At 36.5% G+C, this 27,319-nt stretch overlaps 1 protein-coding gene across 1 annotated transcript in view; it reads left to right on the plus strand.

Annotated features, from left to right (window-relative positions):
- Positions 1-27,319, plus strand: part of LOC150098484 (uncharacterized) — a 314,082-nt gene that overhangs the window by 231,939 nt on the left and 54,824 nt on the right. Inside the window, exon 11 of the mRNA XM_090405238.1 lies at positions 12,358-12,474. Coding sequence (XP_090261364.1) covers positions 12,358-12,474 — 117 coding nt within the window. The remainder of the gene's footprint in view (positions 1-12,357; positions 12,475-27,319) is intronic.

Below are 27,319 nucleotides of genomic sequence, written 5' to 3' on the forward strand. Positions count from 1 at the left end.
ACCCTGTGGAATTCCACTTATAAGTGCAAGATGTTTTTTCTATCTATCTATATGTATATATTTTTTTTTCCTTTAAAAAATAACAGTCTTATGTACAGGATTAACAGGTCATACCAATAACAGTTATTTTGACATAATGATATCTTATACCTTACACAAAAATAACAGTTTCGATAAGACAATATTACATATTTACATGAAAGTAACAGACGATCATTATTCATATTCTTAAGAACAAAAATCTCTTTATTCTCCCTTTCTTTGGGAGGGGGAGCAATGATGTCACTTGTATGTTGGTAAATGGACTGTGATGCAGTCGCCTCCTACTCAGCCAGGAGTTGATTTCGTTGATTCCAGTCTTGGTGGAAAAGGTCTAGGGGCTTCCTGTTCTTATCCCTTTCACCTTTGAAATATCCTTCTGATTCTATTCAAGTTCCTCTCAGTAAAATAATATATATATAATGATGAAATGGTTATCATTATAGATTTTTGACCACAAGAACTATAGGAAAGATTGACTTCTATTTGGGTTTATAGGTCAGAATTTATTTCAAACTAAGTCATACCAACTAGTTTCGCCAACTATAGCTGTTGGCTTCATCAGGATAAAAGATATATAGATGTAAGACCACTTAAACACTAAAACTGTTACACTAAAACTGTAAATGAACCGAATATAATTGCATTTTTACAAAAAACAGAAGAATGTGTACATCACACGCATAGAGTGTGTATGATCTCACTTGTTGTTATGTAGGAACGTTCTATAATTTATAGCAAAATTTAATTCTAGCAAGTTTAAAGATCTAATGAGGGTATTCCAGATCTCAGGCAGAATTAATCCTTGGTTTCTATTATTGGTTATTATTTGTTTTTGAAAGAATAACTGTTGTGGCTTCTTTTATCATTTGGGAGCATAAATCCTCCTCTAAGTAGGGCATGGAGCTTTTGTTCCATTCTATGGTATGGTTTGTCCTAGAGAAATGAAAGGCTAACCCTGATTTGTCTTCTCTATTATTGTTCACGTCTCCTATATGTTCCTTTTTCCTGATTTCAAAACTTCTAGAAGTTTTGAAATCAGGAAATACTTTTCTGTGACCCCCCACAAAGACAGCCTGAAGATATAAATTATAAATCCACTATCATAATTCCGTATATGGGGACAGTTTCCAATAAGATTGCCAGACTCCTCAAGCCACATGGAATAAGAGTGGCTTTTAAACCTTCAAAGACCATCCGCCAATTCTTAAGATCTCCAAAAGACACTCATTCGTTTTACAAATATGCCGGAGTCTACAACATCCCCTGCTCATGCAGCTTGAACTATATTGATCAGACTTCTAGAAGTTTTGAAATCAGGAGAAAGGAACACATAGGAGACGTGAACAATAATAGAGAAGACAAATCGGGGTTAGCCTTTCATTTCTATAGGACAAACCATACCATAGAATGGGACAAAAGCTCCATGCCCTACTTAGAGTAGGAGGAGGATTTCTGCTCCCGAATGATAAAAGAAGTCACAACAGTTCTAGAAGACCCTCATTAGATCTTTTAAACTTGCCAGAATTAAATTTTGCTACAAATTATAGAACATTCCTACATAACAACAAGTGAGATCATACACGCTCTATGCATGTGATGTATGCATTCTTCTGTTTTTTGTAAAAATGCAATTATATTCGGTTCATTTACAGTTTTAGTCTAACAGTTTTAGCATTTAAGTGGTCTTACATCTATATATCTTTTACCCTGACAAAGCCAACAGCTATAGTTGGCGAAACTAGTTGGTATAACTCAGTTTGAAATAAATTCTGACATATAAACCCAAATAGCAGTCAATCTTTCCTATAATATATATATATATACACGTATGTATGTATGTATGGATGGAGGTTCATTTTACTCAGTTGTTAAACATATTTTTTAAAAGAACTGAATGACATAAACTGAGAGAAAAGGAAAAAGGTTTAATAGTATCGCATGACTAGTTTCGGCTTTTTACAGCCTTCTTCAGGTGTTTTTATACAAAAAGAAACATTAAACATTGAAGATAAAAACTGTGAACAGCACAGGAAAATCACTATACATATTTAATGTAAAAATGTTGTAGTTAACGTATTCAAAGCTGTTCCTTCATTGGCCACATTGTTGGGTGAGCGCGTGCGTATAGCATCTCGCGAGCGCCAGTATTTCATCACAGCAGAATGACAGTCTAGGAGGTTGTAGCTTAAATTATTATTTAAATGTACAGGGTTGAGGATGATTTTTCTAGATTCTACAATTTTTCTCTCCAATTCGTCATGGCAACGGAAAATGTTAGATCTATCCCAAAGGATTGTATGACTATGGTTTTCATCATTCGAATCGGCCAAAAAAGGGATATGGCTGGATAAAACACTGGCACGTGTTCTCTTGTAAGCGATGTCCCTCCTGTGCTCCTCCATACGCAATTCAATAGACTTGTCTGTCTGGCCAAGGTAAGGAATGTCGTAGTCACACCATATCTTGTACATACTGGGATATTTTAGATTGTGATGGCTAGCTTTGGACGGCTCACTAGAGTGCGAATCTTAGGAAGCGGAGTAAATAAAGTTCTAATGTTATATTTTTTTTTTTTTGAGAGACCGAGCTTATGTATGGAATAGATATATTGCCTTTAACATTATTCATTTGTTCAGTATGACGACTAGGAGGATTAAAAAGGTAATTTGGCTAATTTTTGAGAGACTGAGCTTATCTATGGAATAGATATATTGCCTTTAACATTATTTATTTGTTCAGTATGGTGACTAGGAGGATTAAAAAGGTATTTTTTTAGTAATTTTTTGAGAATAACCATTCAGTCTGAAAGTAGATCTAAGAAAATTGATTTCTTTACGAAGTTCATCTGGATCATCAAGAAGAGAGCGAGCTCTATGTCCCAGAGTAGAAATAATTCCAAGTTTCTGAGGAGGGAAATGATAGGACTGACTATGGAGATATCTATTGGTGTGTGTAGGTTTTCTGTACATCGAAATTTTAAGTTTTTCAGTAGAACGGCTCAGTTTTACGTCTAGGAAAGGCAGGGGACCATTAGTTTCAAACTCAGCCGTGAATTGGATATTCGGGTGTTGACTATTGAGATGTTCAAGGAAATCCAGGAGAGAATCACATCCATGGCTCCAATGAGGAAAATGTCATCCACATATCGTTTCTAAATTCTAGGTGCTAAGGAATAGGAAGAGATAGCTTTAACTTCAAAATCATCCAGGTAAATGTTGGCAAGTACAGGGGATAAAGGATTACCCATTGCTAGACCATGATTTTGCTTGTAGATGGTGTCCTGAAAGCTAAAGTATCCAGACTTGATGCAATGAGTAAGTAAGGCTAACATTTTTTTGGATAACTTATCTTTGAGTAGTGTCAAGACTTCGTCTGTAAGAACATTTGTGAACAAGGATACTATGTCAAAGCTAGCCATGATTTCATTTTCTTGAGCAGTAATATCCTTAATGTATGATACAAAATCAGCAGAGTTATTAATAAAAGACGAAGACTTCCCGAAAAAACATTTGAGGTATTTTGCAAGATGTTTTGAAAGGTTGTATGTTGGTGAATCAATGCCTTCAACGATGGGACAAAGTGGGGTATTTTCCTTGTGGATCTTGGGAACTCCATATATGCGTGGCATAAACGGATGGAGAACAAAGAGAAAGGCGAATGTTTCTAGACAGTTCAGAAGTTGTTTTTAATAAATTGTTGGTACGATTTTGAAGTTCACGAGTGGGATCTCTCTCAAGAATTGAGTAAGTGTCACTCTGTAGTAATTCAAGCATCTTATTTTTATAATCTTCAAAATTAAGGGCAACTGTGGCAAGGATAATTATATTTCTGTTTTTTTTAAACTCTTAAGAGCCTGTAGTTCCGATGAAGAGATGTTATCTGGGGGTGGTTTAGCATTGTTGATGATAAAGATGGATTCAATATGGAGAAGTTTTGCATCTTGTGAAGGGAGGAAGGAAGCAGTCTTTTCTATCTTGGTGAGGAGTGATTCTTTTGGGATAGGTTTTGGAGAAGGAATAAAATTTAAACCCTTGCGGATACTTTTTTCTGCATCTGAAAGGATGTGAGATGATTTATTAATTACAACTTTGTCAGGGTTGATGTGGGGTTTTGAAAAGTTCAGGTTATTTTGTACTTTTTTTAGGGAACTTTATTTACTCTGCTTCTTAAGATCCGCTCTCTAGTGAGCCGTTCAAAGCCTAGCCATCACAATCTAAAATATCCTGGTGTGTTCAAGATGTGGTGTGACTGCAACATTTCTTACTTTGGCCAGACGGACAAGTCTATTGAATTGCACATGGAGGAGCACAGGAGGGACATCGCTTACAAGAGAACACGTGCCAGTGCTTTATCCAGATATATCCTTTTTTCGGCCGATTCTAATGATGAAAACCATAGTCATACAATCCTTTGGGATAGATCTAGCAACATTTTCCATTGCCATGACGAATTGGAGAGAAAAATTGTAGAATCTAGAGAAATCATCCTCAAGCCTGTACATTTAAATAATAATTTAAGCTACAACCTCCCAGACTGTCATTCTGCTGTGATCAAATACTGGCACTTGTGAGATACTATATGCACGCACTCACCCAACAATGTGGCCAACGAAGGAACAGCTCTGAATATGTTAACTACAATGTTTTCACGTTAAATATGCATAGTGACTTTCCTTTGTTGTTCACAGTTTTTATCTTCAATGTTTAATGTTTCGTTTTGTATAAAAACACCTGAAGAAGGCTGTAAAAAGCCAAAACTAGTCGTGTGATACTATTAAACCTTTTTCCTTTTCTCTCAGTTTATGTCATTCAATTCTTTTAAAAAATATATATATATATGTTAAAGATACCAAGCAATTTTATAACCTAGGTTTTTTAATCCTTTTACCCAAGTAAGCAAACAGACAAGTAAGTCAAGTTTGCGGCTGCACGTAGTGCAACACTAGGCAACTCATTGTAAAGGTGGAGTAAGCTCTGATCACTTTCCTTAGAATTTTCCCCCAATGCAAAGCACATTTCCTTGCGGAGATGTATGATGCTATGCATTACGGTAATGGTCACTACCCATACAAGTTTCGACCTTTATTGAGGTCTCGTCAGTGGGAGCCAGACCTAAAAAATGCCATGGGTGAAGTAATACAGAGCTTATAAATATTTTACCTAAACAAGTTGCCATAATGTGCTTTGACCTCATTAAATAAAAATCTCAAGATGAGAGTAAGATGTAGGCAGTTTTTTACCTTGGCTCTATATTATGTTAAAGATACCAAGCAATTTTATAAGCTAGGTTTTTTTTAATCCTTTTTCCCAAGTAAGCAAACAGACAAGTTAGTCAAGTTTGCAGCTGGACATGGTGCAACACTAGGCAACTCGTTGTAAAAGGTGGAGTAAGCTCTGATCACTTTCCTTAGAATTTCCCCCTAATGCAAAGCACATTTCCTTGTGGAGATGTATGATGCTGTGCATTAAGGTAATGGTCACTACTCGTACCTGTTTCGACCTTTATTGAGGTCTCGTCAGTGGGAGCCAGATCTTTAACATGATATATACCCAAGGTGGTAAAAAACTTTCTACATCTTACTCTCATCCTGAGATTTTTATTTAATGAGGTCAAAGCACCTTATGGCAACTTGTTTAGGTAAAATATTTATAAGCTCTGTATTACTTCACTCTTGGCATTTTTTAGGTCTTGGCTCCCACTGATGAGACCTCAATAAAGGTCGAAACTGGTATGGGTAGTGACCATTATCTTAATGCATAGCATCATACATCTCTGGAAGGAAATGTGCTTTGCATTAGGGGAAAATTCTAAGGAAAGTGATCAGAGCTTACTCCACCTTCACAATGAGTTGCCTAGTGCTGCACTACGTGCAGCCGCAAACTTGACTTACTTGTCTGTTTTCTTGGAAAAAAGGATTAAAAAAAAAACTTAGCTTATAATATTGCTTGCTATCTTTAACATGATATATACCCAAGGTAAAAAACTTTCTACATATATATATATATACATACACACAGTCAACCCTCCTATAACGCGATTAATTCGTACTGCGTTATGTGGAAACAGTGTTATAAGAAACTCAGATTTAAAGTGCAAACCAGGTTAATTCGTGCCGCATGATATGGAAACTGTATACCACGTTATATGGAAACTGCGCTATAAGAAACTCAGAATTAGTACGAATCAGATTGATTCGTACCGCGTTATATAGGAACCACATTGAGTGAAACTCGGAAGTAAGTAAAATCACTTGTTAATCAGTTTGATTCGTTCTGCGTTGTATGAAAATTGCATTCTCAGAGCGTCAAGTTACGGTGCATACGGTTGTGGAAAAAATTTTACAAACACAAAAGGCAAGATAATATGTTAAGTACAATAAAATTATCTTTATTGAATCGAAGAGTTCATACAAGGAAATGATAAAAAAAATCAAACTAAAACTAAACTAAACTAAACTAAAAAACTGTTTTCCAACAAAACCAAGAAAATTATGTAAAATTACATAACATAATTTCATGTGTATTGAAAGCTTTTAACACTTATCCTCGCTTTCAAATATGAGTGGCCTAACTCTTCGTCTTTTAATGGGCCAAATGTCTTCCTCACTTGACAAATCTTCATGTTGATTTTCAATTGTAACTTTTTTTCTAACTGTACTAAAACCTCTCTATACGGAGCTAAGCAGTTTCTTAACTCTCTTTTAGACTTTGCGCTGCGACATTATGCAAACCTGGGGTTAACAATTATTTTATTATTATTATGTTACAACAAATTAAAAATATTACCTACAGTATTGTGTAATGTTGTCCAATTACGATAACACAAATTAAGCGAGCAAAAGGCACTTTATTGAACACTAATCGTGATATGTACGTCTGCACGGATTTACAGACAGTTTCCTACTAAGTTGCACTTAAAATTGATGACAAAGTGGGTGGTTGCAACAGCGAAAGTTCGGCAGCGCTATTGGATAAAAAAATTCACGCAAACACGCAACAGCCAATCATATGGTCTATTTTAAGCATTAAAACAGCACTGTGAACAATCTTGCATCGTTTCTTCGCTTATAGGGGAATTCCCTGATAACTGAAATTGGAAAATAGTGATGTACCTTCACCAAAAAGAAGGGAATTCCCCGTTAATTTCAACTGTAAAAATTTAACACATAGATAAATTCATGCTATAGAGAATCTTCTTAAACCAGTTAAGTTGATGGAATGTTGTTGAACGGAAACCCCATTATAAGAGTACCACGTTATAGGAGGGCTGTCGCAATTTTGGCTCCGCGTTATATGGAAACCGTGTTATAAGAGTACCGCGTTGTAGGAGGGTTGACTGTATATATATATATATATTTAAAAAGATATTTAATGACTAACAAACCGGGTATAAGTTAGAAAACTTTAATGATAGAACTGGTTTTGGCTTATTATGGCCTTCATCAGGTATCTTTGTAGGTAGAAGAAACAATAATAAAAGACTGAAGATATTAAGAAAACTGAGAAGCACAGGTTAATTGTATTAGATAATTAAAAATAAAAAAACGTTGTATTAAAATTCAAGTTGTTCTATTTACGTGCCATTGTTTATTGTATGCATGGTAGTAGACTCTCGAGAACACCAGTACTGTATCGAACAACAGCAGTATGGCTCTCAGGGATGTTATAGTTAAAATGCTCAGGATTAAGGACGATCTCCCTGGATTCAACTATCTTTCTTTCAAATTCATCCTTGCAACGGAAAATGTTTTCAGATCTATCCCAGGAAACTGAATGACCTTGAAAATTATCATGAGGATTGTTAGAGAAGAGAACATGGCTGGATAAGGCACTAGCATCTGATCTTTTATAGGAGATGTCTCTTTTATGCTCCTCCATGCGAAGTTCAGCAGATTTATTAGTTTGACCATAATAAGGAACATTACAGTCACACCATAGTTTATATACACCAGGATATTTTAGATTATGATGCTTAGGTTTAGCATGGCTTATAAGAGATCTGATTTTTGGAAGAGTGGTGAATAATTTCCTGATGTTGTACTTTTGAAGGACTTTTGCCAATTTTTGGGATACCAAACTGATGTATGGAATTGAGATGTTACCTTTAAAATTGGTAGTTTCTGTATTGTGGTGCCTAGGAGGATCTATAAGAAATTTCTTAATTGTTCTTTTATGATATCCATTTTGTTCAAAAATATGTGAGAAGTGATTAATTTCTTTTTGAAGCTCATCTGGATCGTTTAAAATAGAGCGAGCTCTGTGTCCCAAAGTGGAAATAGTTCCGAGTTTCTGTGGTGGAAAATGATGAGAAAGACTGTTAAGATATCTATTAGTATGCATTGGTTTTTCTGTACATAGAGATTCTGAATTTTCCAGAACAGCGTAAGAGTTTTATATCCAGGAAAGGAAGGTAGTTATCGTGTTCTAGTTTTGCCGTGAATTTTATATTTAGATGCTGGTTATTTAGATGATGAAGAAAATTCGTGAGAGAGTTTTCACCATGACTCCATATAATAAAAACGTCATCTACATAACATTTCCAAACTTTTGGTTTAAATGAAAAGGAAGATATAGCTCTTGTTTCAAAGTCTTCTAGGAAAATATTCGCCAGAATGGGGGATAAAGGGTTCCCCATCGCCAAGCCCTGGTTCTGTTTATAGATTGTATCTTGATATTGAAAGTAGCCAGATCGATGCTTTAATAAAGCAAAAATTTTTTTGGATAATTTATCCTTTAATAATATTAATACTTCTTCAGTTGGTACATTTGTGAATAATGAAATAATATCTAAACTGGCTATAATATCATCCTCGTTGATGGATAAATCTTTAATACTAGATACAAAATCTAAGGTGTTGTTGATGAACGATGAAGACTTATTAGAAAAAGACTTGAGATATTTTGCAAGATATTTTAATTGTTTGTAGGTTGGAGAGTCCATACCCTCAACAATAGGGCGAGGAGTGTTTTCCTTATGTATTTTTGGAACTCCATAGATACATGGTATAAGTGGATGAAGGGAGTGTAGAGAGAGACGTACATCACGAGGAAGTTCACTAGTATTTTGTAGTAAGTTGTTAGTACGGTTTTGTATTTCCTGTGTTAACTGCCAGGTACGTCTACAGAAAACGAAGAAGGCTTCAAGGCGAGCAGAGGATGGTTTGATAACTTTAAGAGGAGAAGTGGCATCAATAGTGTTGTGAGGCACAGAGAGGCTGCGAGTTCAGATGCAAAAGCAGCTGAGGCGTTCGTTGCCGAGTTCCAGAAGCTCATGGTTTCTGAGTGTTACCTGGCGCAGCGAGTTTTTGATTGTGATGAGACGGGGCTTTTTTGGAAAAAGATGCCAAAGAGGACCTACATTACAGCAGAAGAGAATGCAATGCTCAGTCACAAGCCCATGAAAGACCGTCTCACCCTCTTGCTGTGTGCTAATGCAAACGGTGATTTCAAAGTCAAGCCCCTGCTCGTGTATCATTCTGAGAATCCACGAGCCTTCAAGAAACGCGAGGATGCAGAAGAGCCAGTTAAACGTTATGTGAAGGTCCAACAGCAAAGCTTGGGTCACTCGTATCTTGTTCGTTGAGTGGATTAACGAGGTCTTTGGTCCTGCAGTGAAGAAATACCTTTTAGAAAAAAAATTGCCACTGAAAGTCTTGCTGGTTATGGATAATGCTCCTGTTCATCCTCCAGGCCTTGAGGACGACTTACTGGAAGAATTCGAGTTCATTAAGGTCAAGTTCCTTCCTCCCAACACTACTCCATTACTCCAGCCCATGGATCAGCAGGTCATTTCGAACTTTAAAAAACTTTACACCAAGGCACTATTTCAGCGATGCTTCGAGGTGACAGAAGGAACTAACCTTACCCTCCGAGAGTTTTGGAAAAAATCATTTCGACATCGTAAACTGCGTCAAGATTATCAGTGAAGCCTGTGATGGGGTCACCAAGAGAACCCTTAATTCTTCTTGGAGAAAACTGTGGTCTGATTGCATCGAGGGGTTTGCTCATGAACAGGAACTACCAGTTGTTGATGAAATTGTGTCCTTGGGGAAGACCATGGGACTGGAGGTGAATGAGGACAACATTCAAGAGCTGGTGGAGGAACATGGCCAGGAGTTTACCACCGACGAACTGATGGATCTGCATCGTGAGCAACAGCAAGAGGTTATGGAGGAGATCTCATCTGAGGAGGAGGAGAAAAAGACGGAGACATCCCTCTCTTCAAATCAAGATTAGGGAGGTGTGTAAAATGTGGGAAACAGTGCAAAATTTTGTAGAAAAGCACCACCCGAGTAAGGCTGTGGCAGTGCGAGTGATGAATCTGTTTAATGACAATGCAATGTCATATTTCCATGAAATCGTTAAAAGGAGGCAAAAGCAAGTGTCATTGGATAGGTTCCTTGTTAAAGTCGCACAAAAAGAAAAAGAGTCAACAGATAGCAGTGATTCCGTTAGTGACAATGAAAGTCGTCCTACCCAATACAATTACTGTAATATGTAATTGTAATGTAATTAATAAATTCGATTACTTTATGTATACAGTATTATATTTAAATACATAATAAGTAATCAAATTTATTAACTCAAAAATATTCGTATAAAAAGGTATACATATATAAGGTATACGAAGGTATATGTATTTTGTATTAATTATTTTTATATGAATATTTTTGAGTTTTGGAACAAATCATCTGAGTTTCCATTATTTCTTATGGGGAAATTTGCTTTGATATACGAGTGCTTTGGATTACAAGCATGTTTCCAGAACAAATTATGCTCTCAAACCAAGGTACCATTGTACATGGTTATAAGGACTGGATGAAGAAGAACATCATTCTTTGTAATGGCTGACATGGCTGTTAAGAGACACTAAAACTTGACTGTCTCTTAACAGCCATGTTAGCCATTACAAAGAATGATGTTCTTCTTCATCCAGTCCTTATAATCATAACTAATTTCTCTAAAACCTTAATTACCACTCTAGAAATGCAAATTTGTCTGTAATTCAATGTGTATACTTTTTTGTATTACCCTTGTAAGTGGTATTATTAAAAGGGTACAGCTTCCCTGGCACACTTCCGTAAAATGCACAGGAAAATGTTATCTAATCCCATAGTGACATCCCAGTTACTCAATATTTCAGACCATAGCAGAGCCATCAGTGTTCCATATATTGAAGAAATAGCTGAAAAAAATAATCATACTTTAATTTAAAAAAAAACAAAGCTAATAGCCACCAAACTAACATCTTTTATCTGCTCACACAAGTAGCCATTCCATCCACTATCCCATCTAGCATATTTCACACAAAACAGATCATCAGCAATTATAAAATCATCAAAATTATATCCATTATTACCGGCATGACAACTTATGCTTAGTACTTGGACACAGACAAAAAATCATCTGGAAAGAAATTGTCTATCCACAAAAACAATGCTTCTGGAAGTAGCAGTGCCATCCCCCAATCTAATTAAATACAGATGCAGCGTATACCCCAAGAAAACCCCAGTTCTATAAGAAGAACAGCAGGCATGTAATACCAAGGTCAGTATATAGTCTGCCTAGTGGACATCCTGATTCTATGGGCACCACAATCTGTGCTTTTCCATGCCACTTTTTTTTATACCTTTCTGTACCATATGGCTATTGCTGCTTGTTTCCCTGAAGATAGTTGTCCTTCAGTTGAATGGACCTGTTTGAATCTTTTTGAACTTCAATTCAAAGATGAGTTAGCTGGAAAAATCCTGCCATATAGAAAAGGAAAATTTTTTCCCTCCTGGAAATTTGGGTTTTTCATCCCATAAAACAGACATACTGGCTGGAGAAGCACGCATGCAGTTAATATACTAATCACATATTCTTTGTTGCTTCAGTGATAATCCAGCTAACTAACCAACCAAACTCTGAAGATATCCATGTGGCATAGATGAAACATTGAAAATTAAATTAAAGTTATGTTAATTTAGATTTCTTAATCAAGTAAATGTTCTCTATTAAACCAACAGTATGGATGTTAATCAGCACTTATGCCTTGGATAATGATCTGCATATGAACTTGTACTACACAATTATTCAGTGATGTGTGTGAGTGAGTGTGTGGTTATAAATACAGTATTGTTTAGAGAACAAGCACAGATGGTATAGTGGTAGGGGTGGAAGAAATTCTGTTTTCAAATAATTTGTAATACCTTCTTGTTTTTTCTCATAAAACTCACTGCTACGTAAAACTTAATTGTGAACTCACATTTTTACCTTTAGCAGAATAACCTGAAAACAAATGCACATGCAAAAACTGTCTTCTTTCTTTGTTCAGTCTTTCCAGCCAGACATGGGCCAGGGCCCAGGCCATCGTCCACTTTCAATGTTAGCTTCCAGTTTGACTGAAAGTCCAGTTAGTGCCAATCCTGTGACAGGTTCTCTCCAGAGGCAGGTGAGAAACCTTTCTGTTTTATTTAGAAGTGAAGCTGTCTTGAGTGATTGCAGAGATAGTTCTCATATGTCATGTCGACAAAAATTAATATCCATCTATGCACAATACATTTCTGTAACACACTCATCAATATTTGGTCATTCATCATTCAATCTTCCATTATTTAGTTTCTTGAGATTTGGATAATTTCCTGTTGTTGTTGTGAATGAAATTCAGAGCATTCTATTTTGATTTGCTGTGATTTAATCAATCAGCTTGAAACACCAACATATTAAATACATAAGAAATGTCTTATTATTGTGTTATTTACCACCTATGTCATTTTTGTGCACCATAGTGATTGAGAAGCTTAACAGTTTTTTGCAGTCTAATACTGAATCAGTCATAACTAATAGTCACTGTCTGAAAATAATTATCACCACCACCTCCTGGCATTCCAGCATCTGAAAGTTGCTTTCCATTTGCTAATGAATGAAGGACTTGGTCATCTCACAGCCTGCAATCTTCTTAATTTTATTACTATCATCTATCACATAGCTTAAAATGATAAAACTGAAATTATTTTCCCTTGTGTTTTATTAGGTTTACGCACACGCACACACACACACACACACACACACACACACACACACACACACACACACACACACACACACACACACACACACAATTTTAATACACAAATTAAACACTAAGAATTTGTGTCAAAGAAACCTTAAGAGCAACTCAAGCAGCTCGAGTCTGATTTACTGATAACAGTAAAAAAGTTAAATGGCTGTGAGATAATCAGGTTTCTCATTCAGTGACATATGGGGAGAAAAAGCACCTTTTCAGATTATAATAATAAAGGGAAGAGCTATAATAACCCTCATATTGATGGCAGAGGTGACAGAAATCCTGTGTGAACACTGCCCTATGAACTACACTGATTTGCTGCTAGAAAATTATTACTTGGATGCACAGCTTTTTTTTTCCTTTGTATTGCCTTTTAGTTCTATAGAGTTGGTTAGTTACCTATAAGGCCTCTATAGCCATTCAGATATTACACAGACCAGTTTATAGTGATGATCATGAACTATATTCTTGTATTCAGGCTGTTACAAAATACAAAGTGGTTTTTGTAATTTGATTGAGTGAGGCTTAGAATGTTGTATTATTCATTATAATCATTAGTTTCATTCTCATTTAGCCCATAACAAGAGTAGTGGCATAATCAAAATAATGTGTATGAGTTGTCCATTAATGAGAGTGCAATACTGGATTGATCAGCTCTCACTGCAGCGAATTCATAAGGATCCAAAGGAATAGTTTGTTTAGTAAATTTCCTTCAATATAGCATTGATTTTGTGGGACTTTAACCAGAAATCTCTGATAGTGAGAGATTCTGGCTTATTATAGTGAGAATTAGTAAAGTAAACCCTTATTACATACTGTCATATGCTTCCAGATTTGTTTTTGATAACTACAGTATTCGGAATACCTCTAAGAATTTTATACTACATAAAATATACTACAGCAATATCATATAGCACATCTGATGAAAAGTTTCTGCTTATCATCGGATGTGTACCTTATAAAATGCTAATTTGAAATTTTTGTAAATTTCTAAATTTTATAATTTGTAGCTTAAAAGTGAATTTGACTCTGTGCATTGCTGGTTATTTAAATTCTGTTCTAAATTCATATAGAAAGCAGAGATTATCATCATATGAACAGAAAGAGAGAGAGACAAAACAAAGTGATCCTACAAAAAAAGTTCTTGGATCATATACAATATTTATATGAAACATCATATATACGTCCTTTCCTGATATGTTCTTCAAGGGGATTTTAGGATTTTCAGGATACTGTAGCACATAAATAAGTTTACATTATTATTAGCTTCCTGTCAGTAATTGTCTTCCGGTTAATCTGTTATTTATAGGTCTCCATTTTCTTGTCAGATGTTACTCAGTTTTCTAAAGGAACTACTGTCTGTCTGCTTCAATCAGTAGGTCTTTTTCCTGTCATCAAATATCTGTTTTGCTAGCCTTTCCTCTTCCCAGTCTGTTTAAGCAACCAATATCAAATAGATTAGCTCTGCTCACATACATTCTTGAATGGCAACAGTATCAAGTACTTTGCTAATATCTTCATATTTAATACAAGGGCCATTCCGAAAGTAATGGTTCCATTAGGATAGTTCCCCATATAAAAGAGATATATCACTGAAATAAAAATACAAAAGTTAGTTTGAGGTCTCCGTTTTAGTTTCACAATATTATAATATTAATATCATTAATAATATTATATTATTAATTCATAATATTATTTCTCAACATAATCTCCTTCCCTTTCAGCACATTTTCTTCACTGTGTAATAGGTTTTTCAAAACCATCATAGCAAAGCTCTTCAGATTTATTTTCAGAACCATTTCCTTATTCTCTCTCTCTCTCTCTCTCTGTTAACCTATTCATTTTTAAAATGGATACTTGAAATGTATCTTCAATTCACTAGTCATTGAAGATCATAGAGTTGTTTACATCCTCGTGTTCTCATGTTGCAAAGGCTCCATTGAAGTTTCTCTTCTAAATTAAAGGCACATTTCACAAGTATCCATTTTGAAAATGACAAATCTTTCTAAAGGTGAGAAAACAGCATGAAGAGTTTTTCTTCTGCATAAAATGAACTTTGTAACATTTTATGCAGCAGAAAAAAGGAATTAAAAGGGAGAGATTGTGTTGAGAAGTAGCACATGAAAATAAAATACAGACTTCAAACTGCCTTTTGTTTTTTTATTTAACTGTCTTTGTGGTGAGAATTATATCACAATGAAAAAGTTACTTTTGAAACTCTCCTCATATGATTCTACCATAATTTTTCCTAATTTTCCTCAGAACTCTCATGTTTCTGGTCTTTAGTCTTTGATGAACTGTTTTAGTTCTAACCCAACTTTTAGATTCATAAGATAAATAAAATTGGTTTGAATACTTATTCAAAGTTTTTTCAATTGGTTATACTATAAATTAAAGACCAAGAAATGATATTCTTGGTTTAATCCTTTATATTGCACATGAAGTATCTTCACAACTGGGCTACTTGTATAGAGAGGCTACTAGCTTCACATCAATTGCCTTATTATCCCATAATGCAAAGCACACATCTTTACAGCTGTGCATAATACCATGCATTATGGAAAGGGCTACTACCCAGACCCAAAAGAGATACCAAGGTTAAAGTAAATCAGAAATCATATAATTCATATATACAAGTAGTCAAAACGTGTCACAACTTATTATTAAAATACTCTGGATTAGAGTATTGGACAATCTTCATGACTGGACAAGTAGCCCAGTCATGAGAATACTTCATGTGCAAACATTATTTGCTTACACTTGGATAAAGGATTAAACCAATCTTGGCATCTTGAATTTATAGTATAACCCAGTGAATAAACTCTTTACATCTATCTCTAAGCCAGAGTATTTTAATAATAAGGTGTGATACCTTTTCATATCATATATATCTGATATACACCCTCTGTCCAAAAAGAAACCGAACTTCTCGAAAATAGAAGAAACTAGTGGTGCCACCTGTTGTATCTTTTTGTCCAAAGAGGCAACCTTCATTAGTGTTGTGTCAACTGTTTATAAGATTTGTTTCAATTAGAAGCCGAGTTATAGTGCCAAGAATGACAGTGTATTTTGACGAACAGTCAGAAAATGAGTTTCAAATAGAGAGCTGCGATTGACTTTTGTGTTAAACTTGGTAAAAGTTTTACCGAAACACATCAAATAGTTCAAAAAGCATACGGAGATGAATGCATATCCCGTACTCAAGTTTACGAGAGTGGTTTAAGCGATTTCAAAGTGGTCGTGAGACGCTTGAGGACGACAAAAAGCCAGGCCATCCAAAAACTGGACTGAGCGAAGTTAACATCCAAAAAGTGCATGATTTCATCAAAGAAAACCCGAAATCATCCGTGAGATTGATTGAAGATGAATTGGGGATTCCAAAATCAACTGTGCACAACATTTTGATCAAGAGTTTGGGCCTTTGTAAATTGAATTCGTGATTTGTTCCCCACAAGTTGACCAATGACCAAAAAATGTATCGAATTGAATACTGCAAGGATCTCATTAAAACCTTTCGTAAGGACCCAGACTTCCTCAAAACAATCGTTACTGATGACAAAACGTGGTGTTTTGAGTATGAGCCCGAAAAAAAGCCCAGAGTGCTGAGTGAAGACCACCAGAAGAGGGGCATCTGAAAAAAAAGTCACTTGGAGAAGTGAAAAGTAAAGACAATGCTCATTTATTTCTATGATTCCAAGAGCATTATCCCCAAAGAATTCATTCCGCCTGGTCAATGGTGAGTTTTATCTCGAAGTTTTGAAGTGATCGATAGCGAGAATTCACTGCGTACAGCATGAATAGCATGATGCAGGCAGCTGGTCACTTTTGCACCTTCTCATCGTTCGAACATTGTGAGACAGTTTTTGAGCAGAAACCAAGTTTGTGTGTTTAATCACTCGCCATATTCACCTGATTTAACACCCTGTGACTTCTTTCTCTTTCCTTGACTTCATTTGCTGATGAAAGGAAAGCGATACGACACAATTGAAAACATTCAAGCGGCAGTAACCACGGCCCTCAGCAGTATCCCAAAAACCGATATAAAAAACTCATTTAACGAATTAATTGACTGTGCCAAACGCTGTATCGAAGCTGAGGGAGAGTATATTGATTGAAATAAATGATTTGAATAATTATAATTGACCTGTGTTTTATTCTCTATCAAAAGTTCGGTTTATTTTTGGACAGAGGGTGTATATGAAATATATTGCTTCTGCATTAATTTAACCTTGGTATGTTTTCTGGGTCTGCTCCCACTGATGACAGCTTGCTTCCTGCAGAGTAGAGGCTCTGCTCAGTCCAGCCAATTTTCACTACAATTGGCTTGTTTTTGCCTGTCACTGGGTAGAGTCACTGATGAGTTTTCTGTTTTGCAGTGATTCAAGTCAGGAGATGAGTTTAGTAGTGAACCTTTAGGGTTACCCATTGAGATTTAGAGTGATCTTGTTGATCACTCAGAGTTTTTGGAGAGGTATCCCAGCACTTTAACATACTTTAATAAAGGTCAACACTAATCTAGGTAGTGGCCCTTCCAATAATGCATAGTATTATGCATGTCTGTAAGATGTGTGCTTTGCATTATGCCTCTACATACAAGCAGCCCAATCTTGAAGACACTTCACTTCACACACAAACATTGCTTACACTTGGGTAAAGGATAAAACTAAGAATATAATTTCTTGGCATCTTTAATTTATGGTTTGAATACTGTCTTGTATACTGCTAGTTTGATGGCTTCTCAAAATTTATTTATTCACCTGGCTCTACACTCTACCAGAATATACTTATTCTGGTATATGTTTCCATGCTGACTTTACCATCTTTACTAAAAATTGTGTCTAAATTGTTGAAATGTTTTATTCATTCTTTAGGCTCACCATTAAGATTATAGTTGATATTTTCTGTTTCTGTATTGTTATCATGATTTTTGTCTTTTATTGCTGATTTTCTTACCAAATTTGTTACAGTAATTGTTCAGTTAGTTAAAGAATCCTGAAGACTTGTGTGCTATATTTATTTAGAAGTATGACATAATTGCAATTTATTCATAATGTGATCCATATAGGCTTTGTATAATGGCCCAACACCTTTTATTCCCCAAAGGGGTAGGTAGAACTCCTTTTTGCCTAACTAACTCTTTGAAGACAGGTGGGCATGCAGACTCTATCCTTCAGGCCTTCACTGATAATGAGTTCAGGCTATCAATGAATCTCTTTTCTGAAGAGAGAAGGAATACAATAAATTAAAGATGCTAAAAAAATTATATTCTTAGTTTAATCCTTTATCTAAGTGTAAGCAAATAAAGTTTGCATATGAAGTAACTTCATAACTGGGCAACTCATATATAGAAGCTAATGAAATTAGCCTCTCGTATATAGAGTCTACCAACTACATCATCTACACCAATGACATCTACTGCCCATCATCACTACAATTTTCACAGACAATCAAACATCCATGCCCAAGGTGGGATTCGAACCCGCAGCCTTTTGGCTGGATAGCAGATATGCTATCCACTCGGCCAACCAGGGACTGGCTGGTTAATAATTTGAATTTATAGTATAACCAACTGGGAAAAACTTTCAACAAAGAAAGAATACAGCAGACATTTGCCACCATGTCATGGCCCTAAACCCTAACATTTGTATTATTGTCTATAATTGTGTGTTTTATGGTCAGTTTATTATTATTATTATTATTAAGCAAGATCTCCAGGGAGGTCAGGGACTCATCAAGGGAGGCCACATACTACACGTACCACCTATCATACTCATTCTGGAATTCATTCACACTGCTTGTACTTGAAACATCCAATGGCAATCCATTCCAATCATGCACCACCCTATGAGAGAAAAATCTAGACCTCACCCCGTTCTTAGCAGCATTCATTCTCGGCTTCCAAGGATGCCCTCTTGTCCTTTCCCCACCCTCCATAAATTGAACAATTCCATCAGCTGAAATCCTGTATGACCCTTTCAGAAGTTTGTAAGTCTCAATCATATCACCCATCTCTTTCTCCTGTTTGTTAATGTCTGCAGTCCACAAATTATTAATCTGTCTTCATAATCAGTATTCCACAATCCTGATATCATTTTAACACTCTTCTTTGCACTCACTCCACTATATCAGAATCACAACGAAAACCAGGAGACCAGACCTGCACACAGTAGTCCATGTGAGGTCTATCAAGGCCTTGTAAAGAGACAAAATGATTATCTTTACAAGTGAACATTCATTTCATTATTGCAATTATCTTTCAAGCTGTATTTGCAATCCTTGCTACATGGTTCCTGAACCTTAACTTCCTATCTACTAACACTCCAAAATCCCTAGCCTCATCATTTTCTTCTAGCATAATCCCACCAATATAATATGACATTAGATATCTAATCACACCACAGTGAGTTTTTACTGACATCCATTTTCCCATTCCCACAATTCCAGTCTATTCAAATCATTCTGCAAGTACTGCATATCATCAGCATTCCTGATTACCCTACCTATCTTTGCATCATCAGCAAATAGCTGCATTTTGCTTGTCAAATCCTTCCCAATATCATTAATATACAGATTGAATAACAGTGGACCAAGCACTGATTCTTGTGGTACACCACTGGTTTTTTATTTTATTTTATTTTTTTTTAATCTTTGTACTGGTTATGGGCAGTACTACCCTTACATCATGTCCAGACTTGATATTAACCAGCCAGGGACTGGCTGGTTAATAATTTCTTGGCATCTTGAATTTATAGTATAACCAAGTGTTTTACCCTATGCCTGTTCTATTTATTATTGTAGTCATTCTCTGGTGGCAACGCCATGCCACCAGTGTGCCCCGTAGGGCCCTCAAGGAAAGAACTTTTATATCCTTCTGCATAAGCCCAAGCTGTTTTAAGTCCTTATAACTATCTGCGTTCCATACGCCACATAAAGAGATGGTGGCGCTGATAAACCTCGGAGTTGCCCCATGCTCCTCCCGTATCTTACTAATTAGATCATGGTTATTTTTATAGTAGTTCACTTTATTATTATGGCTATAGGCTAGTTGGCACCCTGTTCCCACCACCTGAGCATCAACTACCCAAACGTTGCCATCTCTTTTAATCACTAAGTCTGGCTTAAGCAAACCTGCGGAGGTCCTATAATGTGGTTCCACTGCGGTCACCCAACCTTTGTTCTTAAAGCGGTTGTTCAGAATGGAGACCACGGCGTCATGCCTCTGCACACGTGGACCCCATGGGTGTGGAAGCAATACTGGGGCTATATGAGACAATGTCTCACTGTAGTGGCAGCCAGCCCTACAGTTTGAGTCATCACTACCCCATCGAGCTTTGCAGGCTCAAGTAGGCAATGCATTGATCCTCCTCCTGATAAGGTCAATATACTCGAACCCAGGGAGGAGTCTGGTGCCATCCCTTACTCAGGGTGTAGAATGAGTAGTAGGCTGATGTTGATGAGGCATGAAGTGCTCGGAGAATTCAGCATGGAGGTAGTCATTCAACTGATCTGTGATATCCATTCCCAGAAGGTGAGTCTGGATGAGAGATTTAAAAATTTGATGGTTATATTCCGGAAGAGGAGGATCATCTTATCAGTCTGAGAATCAAAGCCTCTTCTTCAACAGCAGGATGGTGGCTGGAAGATGGAGAGGTAGGGACAGGAGATATTATCTGTCCTTACCTGTGGCAAATAGGCTGCCAATTCTTGAACTAAGGCTTTGTAACTGGCTTTCCATCTATTAAATTGTGCAGACTTACATCTCCCATTTACCACTTTATGATATCTGTCAGTCAGCCATCCTCTTATCCACGCTAATATTCTATAATCCAGTGCACTATAGATTAGTGCATTGGATTGGAGACTGGCTATCTGATAGGTATCAACAAGTTGTGTATGAGTGAGCGATATCCAGGAAAAGGAAAGTCACTAGTGGAGTGCCTCAGAGGTCTGTTTTAGGGCCATTATTGTTTAACTTGTATATTAATGATATGAGTGAAGATTTGGATAGGGATATTCAGTTGTTTGCAGATGATGCAAAGTTGGGACGAACCATGAAGAGTAGTGAAGATATTGTGGCCTTACAAGAAGACTTGAATAAATTGAGTGATTGGACACGGAAATGGGAATGTGAGTTCAATGTTGCAAAATGTAAGGTTTTAAAACAAAGATGGGATGCAGAATTTATGCTTGTTGAGGATATATTGTTGGAGGTGAAAGAAATAAGAGATCTGGGGGTGATAGTGGATAAGGATCTGAAATTTAGGGGACACATAGCCAAAATTGTGAAGACAACACAAAGGCTTCTGGGAATGATGCGGAGGACACTGACGTCTAGAAGTAGGGAGATTCTTGTTCCGTTGTATAAGGCTTTGATTAGGTCACACATGGACTATTGTGCCCAGATTTGGTCACCTGGTTTTCAGAAGGATGAAGAGATGTTGGAAAGGGTCCAAAGGCGACTGACTAAGGTAGTTTCTGACCTCTAGAATGTCGAGTATGAGGAAGGATTGAGAAGATGTAATTTGCAGAGTCTGGTGGGCAGGAGGAAGAGGGGAGATATGATAGAGACCTGCAAGTTGGTAAGGGGTTGTTCAATGAAAATAGTGGGAGATCAGGGGAGAACCAGAGGTCATCCCTGGAAACTGCATAATGAGGGTGTAAGTAGGGGAGTGAGAGAGGCAGGTTTTTTCATGCAGAGTTGTAAATGATTGGAAGAATGCCTTGCCTGAGAGTGTGGTGTCTGCAAGGAGTTTGAATGTGTTCAAGGCACGGTATGATGAGCTGTGTGTGTGATAAAAGGACCTCCCAGATGAGTCTTTGACTCCATGAGGTCTTGGGGTAGTAATAATAATAATATACCCATATTCTCCAATTTATGCAACAGTCTACCATGCTGTATTCTGTCAAAAGACTTAGCAAAATCCAAACAGTATCATTGTGTATCCAATTCCCCCTTGTCTAGTTCACCAGTAACATTGTTATAGAATGTGAGCAAGTTGCTAAAACATGACCTTCCCTTAGTAAACCCATGTTACTCATTCACTGTCAACTCATTTCTGAATGCAAGCCTTAACCAATTTTTCCAAAATCTCCACCACCACCACTCTTGAGATACTAATTGGTCAATAGTTGGATATGTCGGTCTTTGCACCACCCTTGTGCAATGGAATTATCATACATTCTTTCCATTCCTGCAGAATCTTCCCTGTTCTGAGACTCATATTAAAACAGCCTGGTCAAAGGAATAGCCAGTTCAGCTGCCCACTCTTTTAACACACATGCTGATACTCATCAGTCCCGATTGCTGAATTCTTATTCAGTTTGTGCAACAGCTCTAATACCTCGTCCTCATACACCTGTTTCTTCATCAGTGAAGAGGTAGCAGTGAAATGAATGTTGTGTAAACCAGGTTGATAACTTTATACAAAATGGGCACTCATTAGTTGAACAACTTCTTCTCCATCTGTTATCCTCATGCCATCTGCATTTAGAAGAGTTATTCTTTCATATTCATTCTTTCTTTTACTTGCAGTATATCGATAGAATTCTTGTGGGTTGTTTGTAGCATGCATAGCCAGTTTCTTTTTTATACTCAGACTTTGCTTTCCATACAACAGTTGTGATTATTCTATCCTGCTGCTTGTAATTTTCATAACGGACATCATCCTTATGCACACAGTATTCCTTCCACATCATAATTTCTTATGAATCTCTTGCTTAATAAGATTACACATCAATTTGACTCCTACCATATTTATTCCTCAAACTGTCAGGGCATATTCTAACATCACATCATTTAAATATCGTTTAAATGCTTCCCATGCACTGTTGATATTCCTCCTATCCAGCAACCAATCCCATTCCACTGAACTCAGTGTACTCCTCAGTTGGTCATAATTTCCTGCACTGTAGTTCAACATGTAACCTTTTATGAATGGAACATTCATAAACTTAGTCACTTCCCAAGTGAGTACCACATGATCACTGTCATCAACTGGAGGCAGAATAGTTACATCTTTAACTGAAACGTCCTCTTACACTATAATCAAATCTAACACTATTTGATCTCGAGTTCCTTCTGTCACATGCGCTTGAGGAAGTTGGCCCACAACAGCTCAATAAATTAAGTTTCATTCTTCTCATGAGATTTTACTGCTACCCAATCAATATTTGGATAATTAAAATCTCCCATTATGATTACCCTTTTTGCGCTCATCTTTTCTATTTAGTGATGCATTTCTTCATCACTTGCAACCAATCCACCAGGTCTGTAACAACATCCCACTATATAATTGATCTTGTTAGATTCCACTTCACACCAGATGGCTTCAAACTCACTGCCACATGAAATACTGTTAGTATTAGTAATGCTACAATCATAAGTCTCAACTCTAACTGGATTCAAGTCATCCAATATCGTTAGCAACACGCCTCCTCTATCCTTCTTAAAAATATTGTATCCTTTACACTTGATGTCTCATTCTGATAGCCAGGTGTCCCTAATGCCTACAATCTGAAGTCCCAACATATTGACCAAGGCAACAAACTCTACCCGTTTGTTTCTAATACTCCTAGTATTCGTGTACAGACATAATAATCTACCTGCATGTCCTTTTGTATACTTTTGTCTGCAGTCTGCATGATGTAGTTGGACAACTTGCAGATCTCTATTCTTCTCTAGTGCCTTATACATGTAGACAACTTTGCACAGATTCCTGATACCAGACACATTCAGGTGTAGGCCGTCCTTCTTATACAATTCAACCTTCCCTCAAACTCACTCCACACATCCATTCATTCTACACAGCCTATGCATTGAATTTGCCATCATATCCCTTCTTAATTCATTTTTATCATATTGAGGTTATATACTGATGATTTTCACTTTCTCACTCTTCACTCTCACCTCTTCCAAAAATCCTTTCATGTCCTCTCTCATACTGAACTTATTTCTCGTTAAGTCATTAGTACCTACTACAATTACATTCTCATTTACTTTTGATTTCTGTTTTTGAATTGCTTCCTTTATATTGTTAATTTTCACTCTGGAAAAACTTTATAAGTTATAACTTGCTCATCAATAGCATGTTTTATTATAGTCACCATACCAAATAACATCCTTCTTTTTACAAACAACGTCACTTACCTGATTTCTGTTACTTCCTGACTTACCTGTTTCCTTGCTTTGTTGTTTCTTATTTTGCTGCTTAATTCTTTGTTATGTTCATTTAAATGCCTCTCTACTTTTTGTAATTCCTGCATCGTCTCTCTGATGATCTTTAATTTTGCTATTTTGGAGGTTAATTCATTTTCGATAACCTCCTCCATATCTCCAGTAACCTTGTTAGCAGGGCTAGCCTTCTTGTTCTCAACTGTGCTACTTATTATTATTATTCTGGTAGAAAAAATTTGACCTACCATACCAAAGATTGACTGACTCAGGAAATTGGCTGAAAAAGGCTTGGGAAAATTTCTGTAGTCAGTGACTGGCAGCAAACCTATAATGGTCATTCTTTGGGCAGCAATAAAGATAAGCATAGCAAAAAGATGAAAATGAAAAATGAGGTGAGAGGAGCGAGGACTGTGAGAAATGAGAATGAGATAGCAAGAATGTAAGATCAACAAAAAAATGGAGGTTTGTGGTGGACTCAGTATAATTAGAGTGGATGTTGAAGCATTAGTAAATGTGTGTATGGGAATGATAACCATAGAAATGGAATGACCTGGGATATGAGAGGGGGTAGTTAAGCCTGAGGAAGTATATGGGTTAAGTGTGAATAAATATGAGCAAGCACCTGGGTGTGGAGAAATCACAGCTGAGAGATAGCTTATAGACCCAAAAACTGAATAGCTATGTTTTAACCTCACAAAAAACATCATGCTGTTTTATATACAGGTATCCCTCGATTAACGCGGTTAATTAATCCCTCGATGTTACCATGTATATCAAAAGCGCGTTAATCAAATCTAATAATCAATGGTAAAAATTACAATTCGTCCATGATCGATTACTGCATTAATAATTCGTTTTATATGGTACTCTATTAGGAAATATAAAAAATGAATGCAAAGTAAATGTTTAATAAATGCTTGTACCTATATTATTTACTGCAATTTTTTTATCAAAAGAAATTATCAAGAGTCGTTTAAACAGTTTTAGTTTTTTTTTCTTATCGGCATAAATTCTACGATAACAAGCAAAATGATTCTCCAGACTTCGGAAAACAAGCAATAAAACATAAAGAAACAAACACTGCAAATATGATACATGATGGTACAAATTAAGTGGATATTGAATCCAACATTATTTCATAGCCGAATATAGAAACTACAAGAATTTCATGCCGAATATATAGAAACTAAAAGTTTCGGCAGATGCAAGCATAAGCAACCTTATGGGCAACTCGTAGTAAAGGTGGAGTAACCTCCAGATCACTTTCCTTAGTATTTTCCATAAATGTAAAGCACATCGCCTAGAGGAGATGTATGATAAATAGCCTTTGGTTCTCTATTTCAGTATTATATGATGGTTTATTTATTTTCAGTTACAAATTAGAAATTATTGAACAAAGAAAAAAAAAAAACTAAACCATACTATACTGACATCGGAGGTCGCAGTATCTCTCAGATACAATTTACTGTCAAATATCACAAACCTTCACATAACAAGTGTTAAACCAAACTGACAGCAAAAAACTGTGTGGAATATCACTCGTAACATATGAATGCACAGCTGCTCATGACCTCCAAGCTATAAACTAAATTGTGTATGAATATTTATATTAAACATTTTGCATGTATTGTGAGATCAGCTGCAAGCTCTGCAGGTTTAAAGGCGCTTTAATCAAAACTCTTGCCGCATATATCAAGGGATTGCCGCAATTAATTTCAACGCGTTAATCAAATCCCACATTAAGTAAGGGATACCTGTACTTAGTTTAATCCTTTATCCAAGTGTAAGCAAACAAAGTTTGCACCTGAAATACAGGGTGGCCATAAAATAACTTTCCCTCTTTTGAGGCATCTGTAGCTAAAACCAATAAACAGAATGAGACTAAATTTTATATTGAGACTTTTGAAGGCATGGGGAAATGATTTCTGCGAAAAAAAGATTTAGTACCAAAAGTCACCGACAGGGGAAGTTTTGGAGCCAAAAACAAGTGGATAATTACATTAAAAGCAGATAAAATGGAATAATAACATTTCAATGGTATAAGCAACAGCAGTGTCACTCGCTCCAGCTGGATATGTGGTGCGTTACAATGATGATAAGAATAATAATAATTAAACTAAAACAACAACTTGCGAGAGACAGAGAAATTAATGTAGTGATTGAACTCACAGGAAAGAATGTTTTATTCATCAGAATCAGGGTTCCCTGGACCACATACACGATTTTCAATGTGCTGACCTTTCTTGTGTACAACAAATTGCATCCGAGCGCTTAGATCAGTACTGGTCCCTGTGTCGTCGAACACCGCAGTAGCAACGTCTGTCACTGTCTCTTTTTGCACTGCTTTCTGTCCTCTGCCAGTCTAACTCCTAGTGATCCAGTATCTTCAAACTTCTTAATAATAGCTCTCAGTGTTACAGCTGACATAGGACCACAGGTTATGAAGCCTTCTAATTCCCGAAGGGCCGCTACGCCATTGCACTGTTTAAGGTAAAACAACTTAACAAGTAAAGCACGCTGAGGCAAGGTAGATGCATATTGAGCACAATTCGTCAGTCATTGGAATAAGTGCCTGAACGTTACCAATCCATATTTAAGTGGAATTGGTAGCACTTCTGTCACGTACGCACAGTAAAATTTGCATAATCCTTTTCACCTGCGTTTACTGCAAATAGTTGACTGCTTTCGGCTCTGCCAGTGCCAAAATTTTCCCTATTGGCTACTTTTGGTACTAAATCTTTTTTTTTGCAGAATTCATCTCCCCATGCCTTCAAAAGTCTCAATATAAAATGTGGTCTCATTCCGTGTATTAGTTTTAGCTACAGATACCTCCAAAGAGAGAAAGTTAATTTATGGCCACCCTGTATAATCAGGACAGGACAACTCGTATATAGTAGCTAATGCCTTCCCATCACTTGCCTTAGTATCCCATAATGCAAAACACATATACTTACAGGTATGTATATGCTATGCATTATGGGAAGGGTCACCACCCAGACCTGTTTCCCTGTATTAAGTGTGGGGTTACCTCTCCAAAAACTCATGAGATCACCCAAT

This window comes from Typopeltis vanoorti, chromosome 15, assembly GCF_054136105.1.
Source record: "Typopeltis vanoorti isolate ZY-2024b chromosome 15, IOZ_Tvanoo_1.0, whole genome shotgun sequence".
Classification (NCBI taxonomy): domain Eukaryota; kingdom Metazoa; phylum Arthropoda; class Arachnida; order Uropygi; family Thelyphonidae; genus Typopeltis; species Typopeltis vanoorti.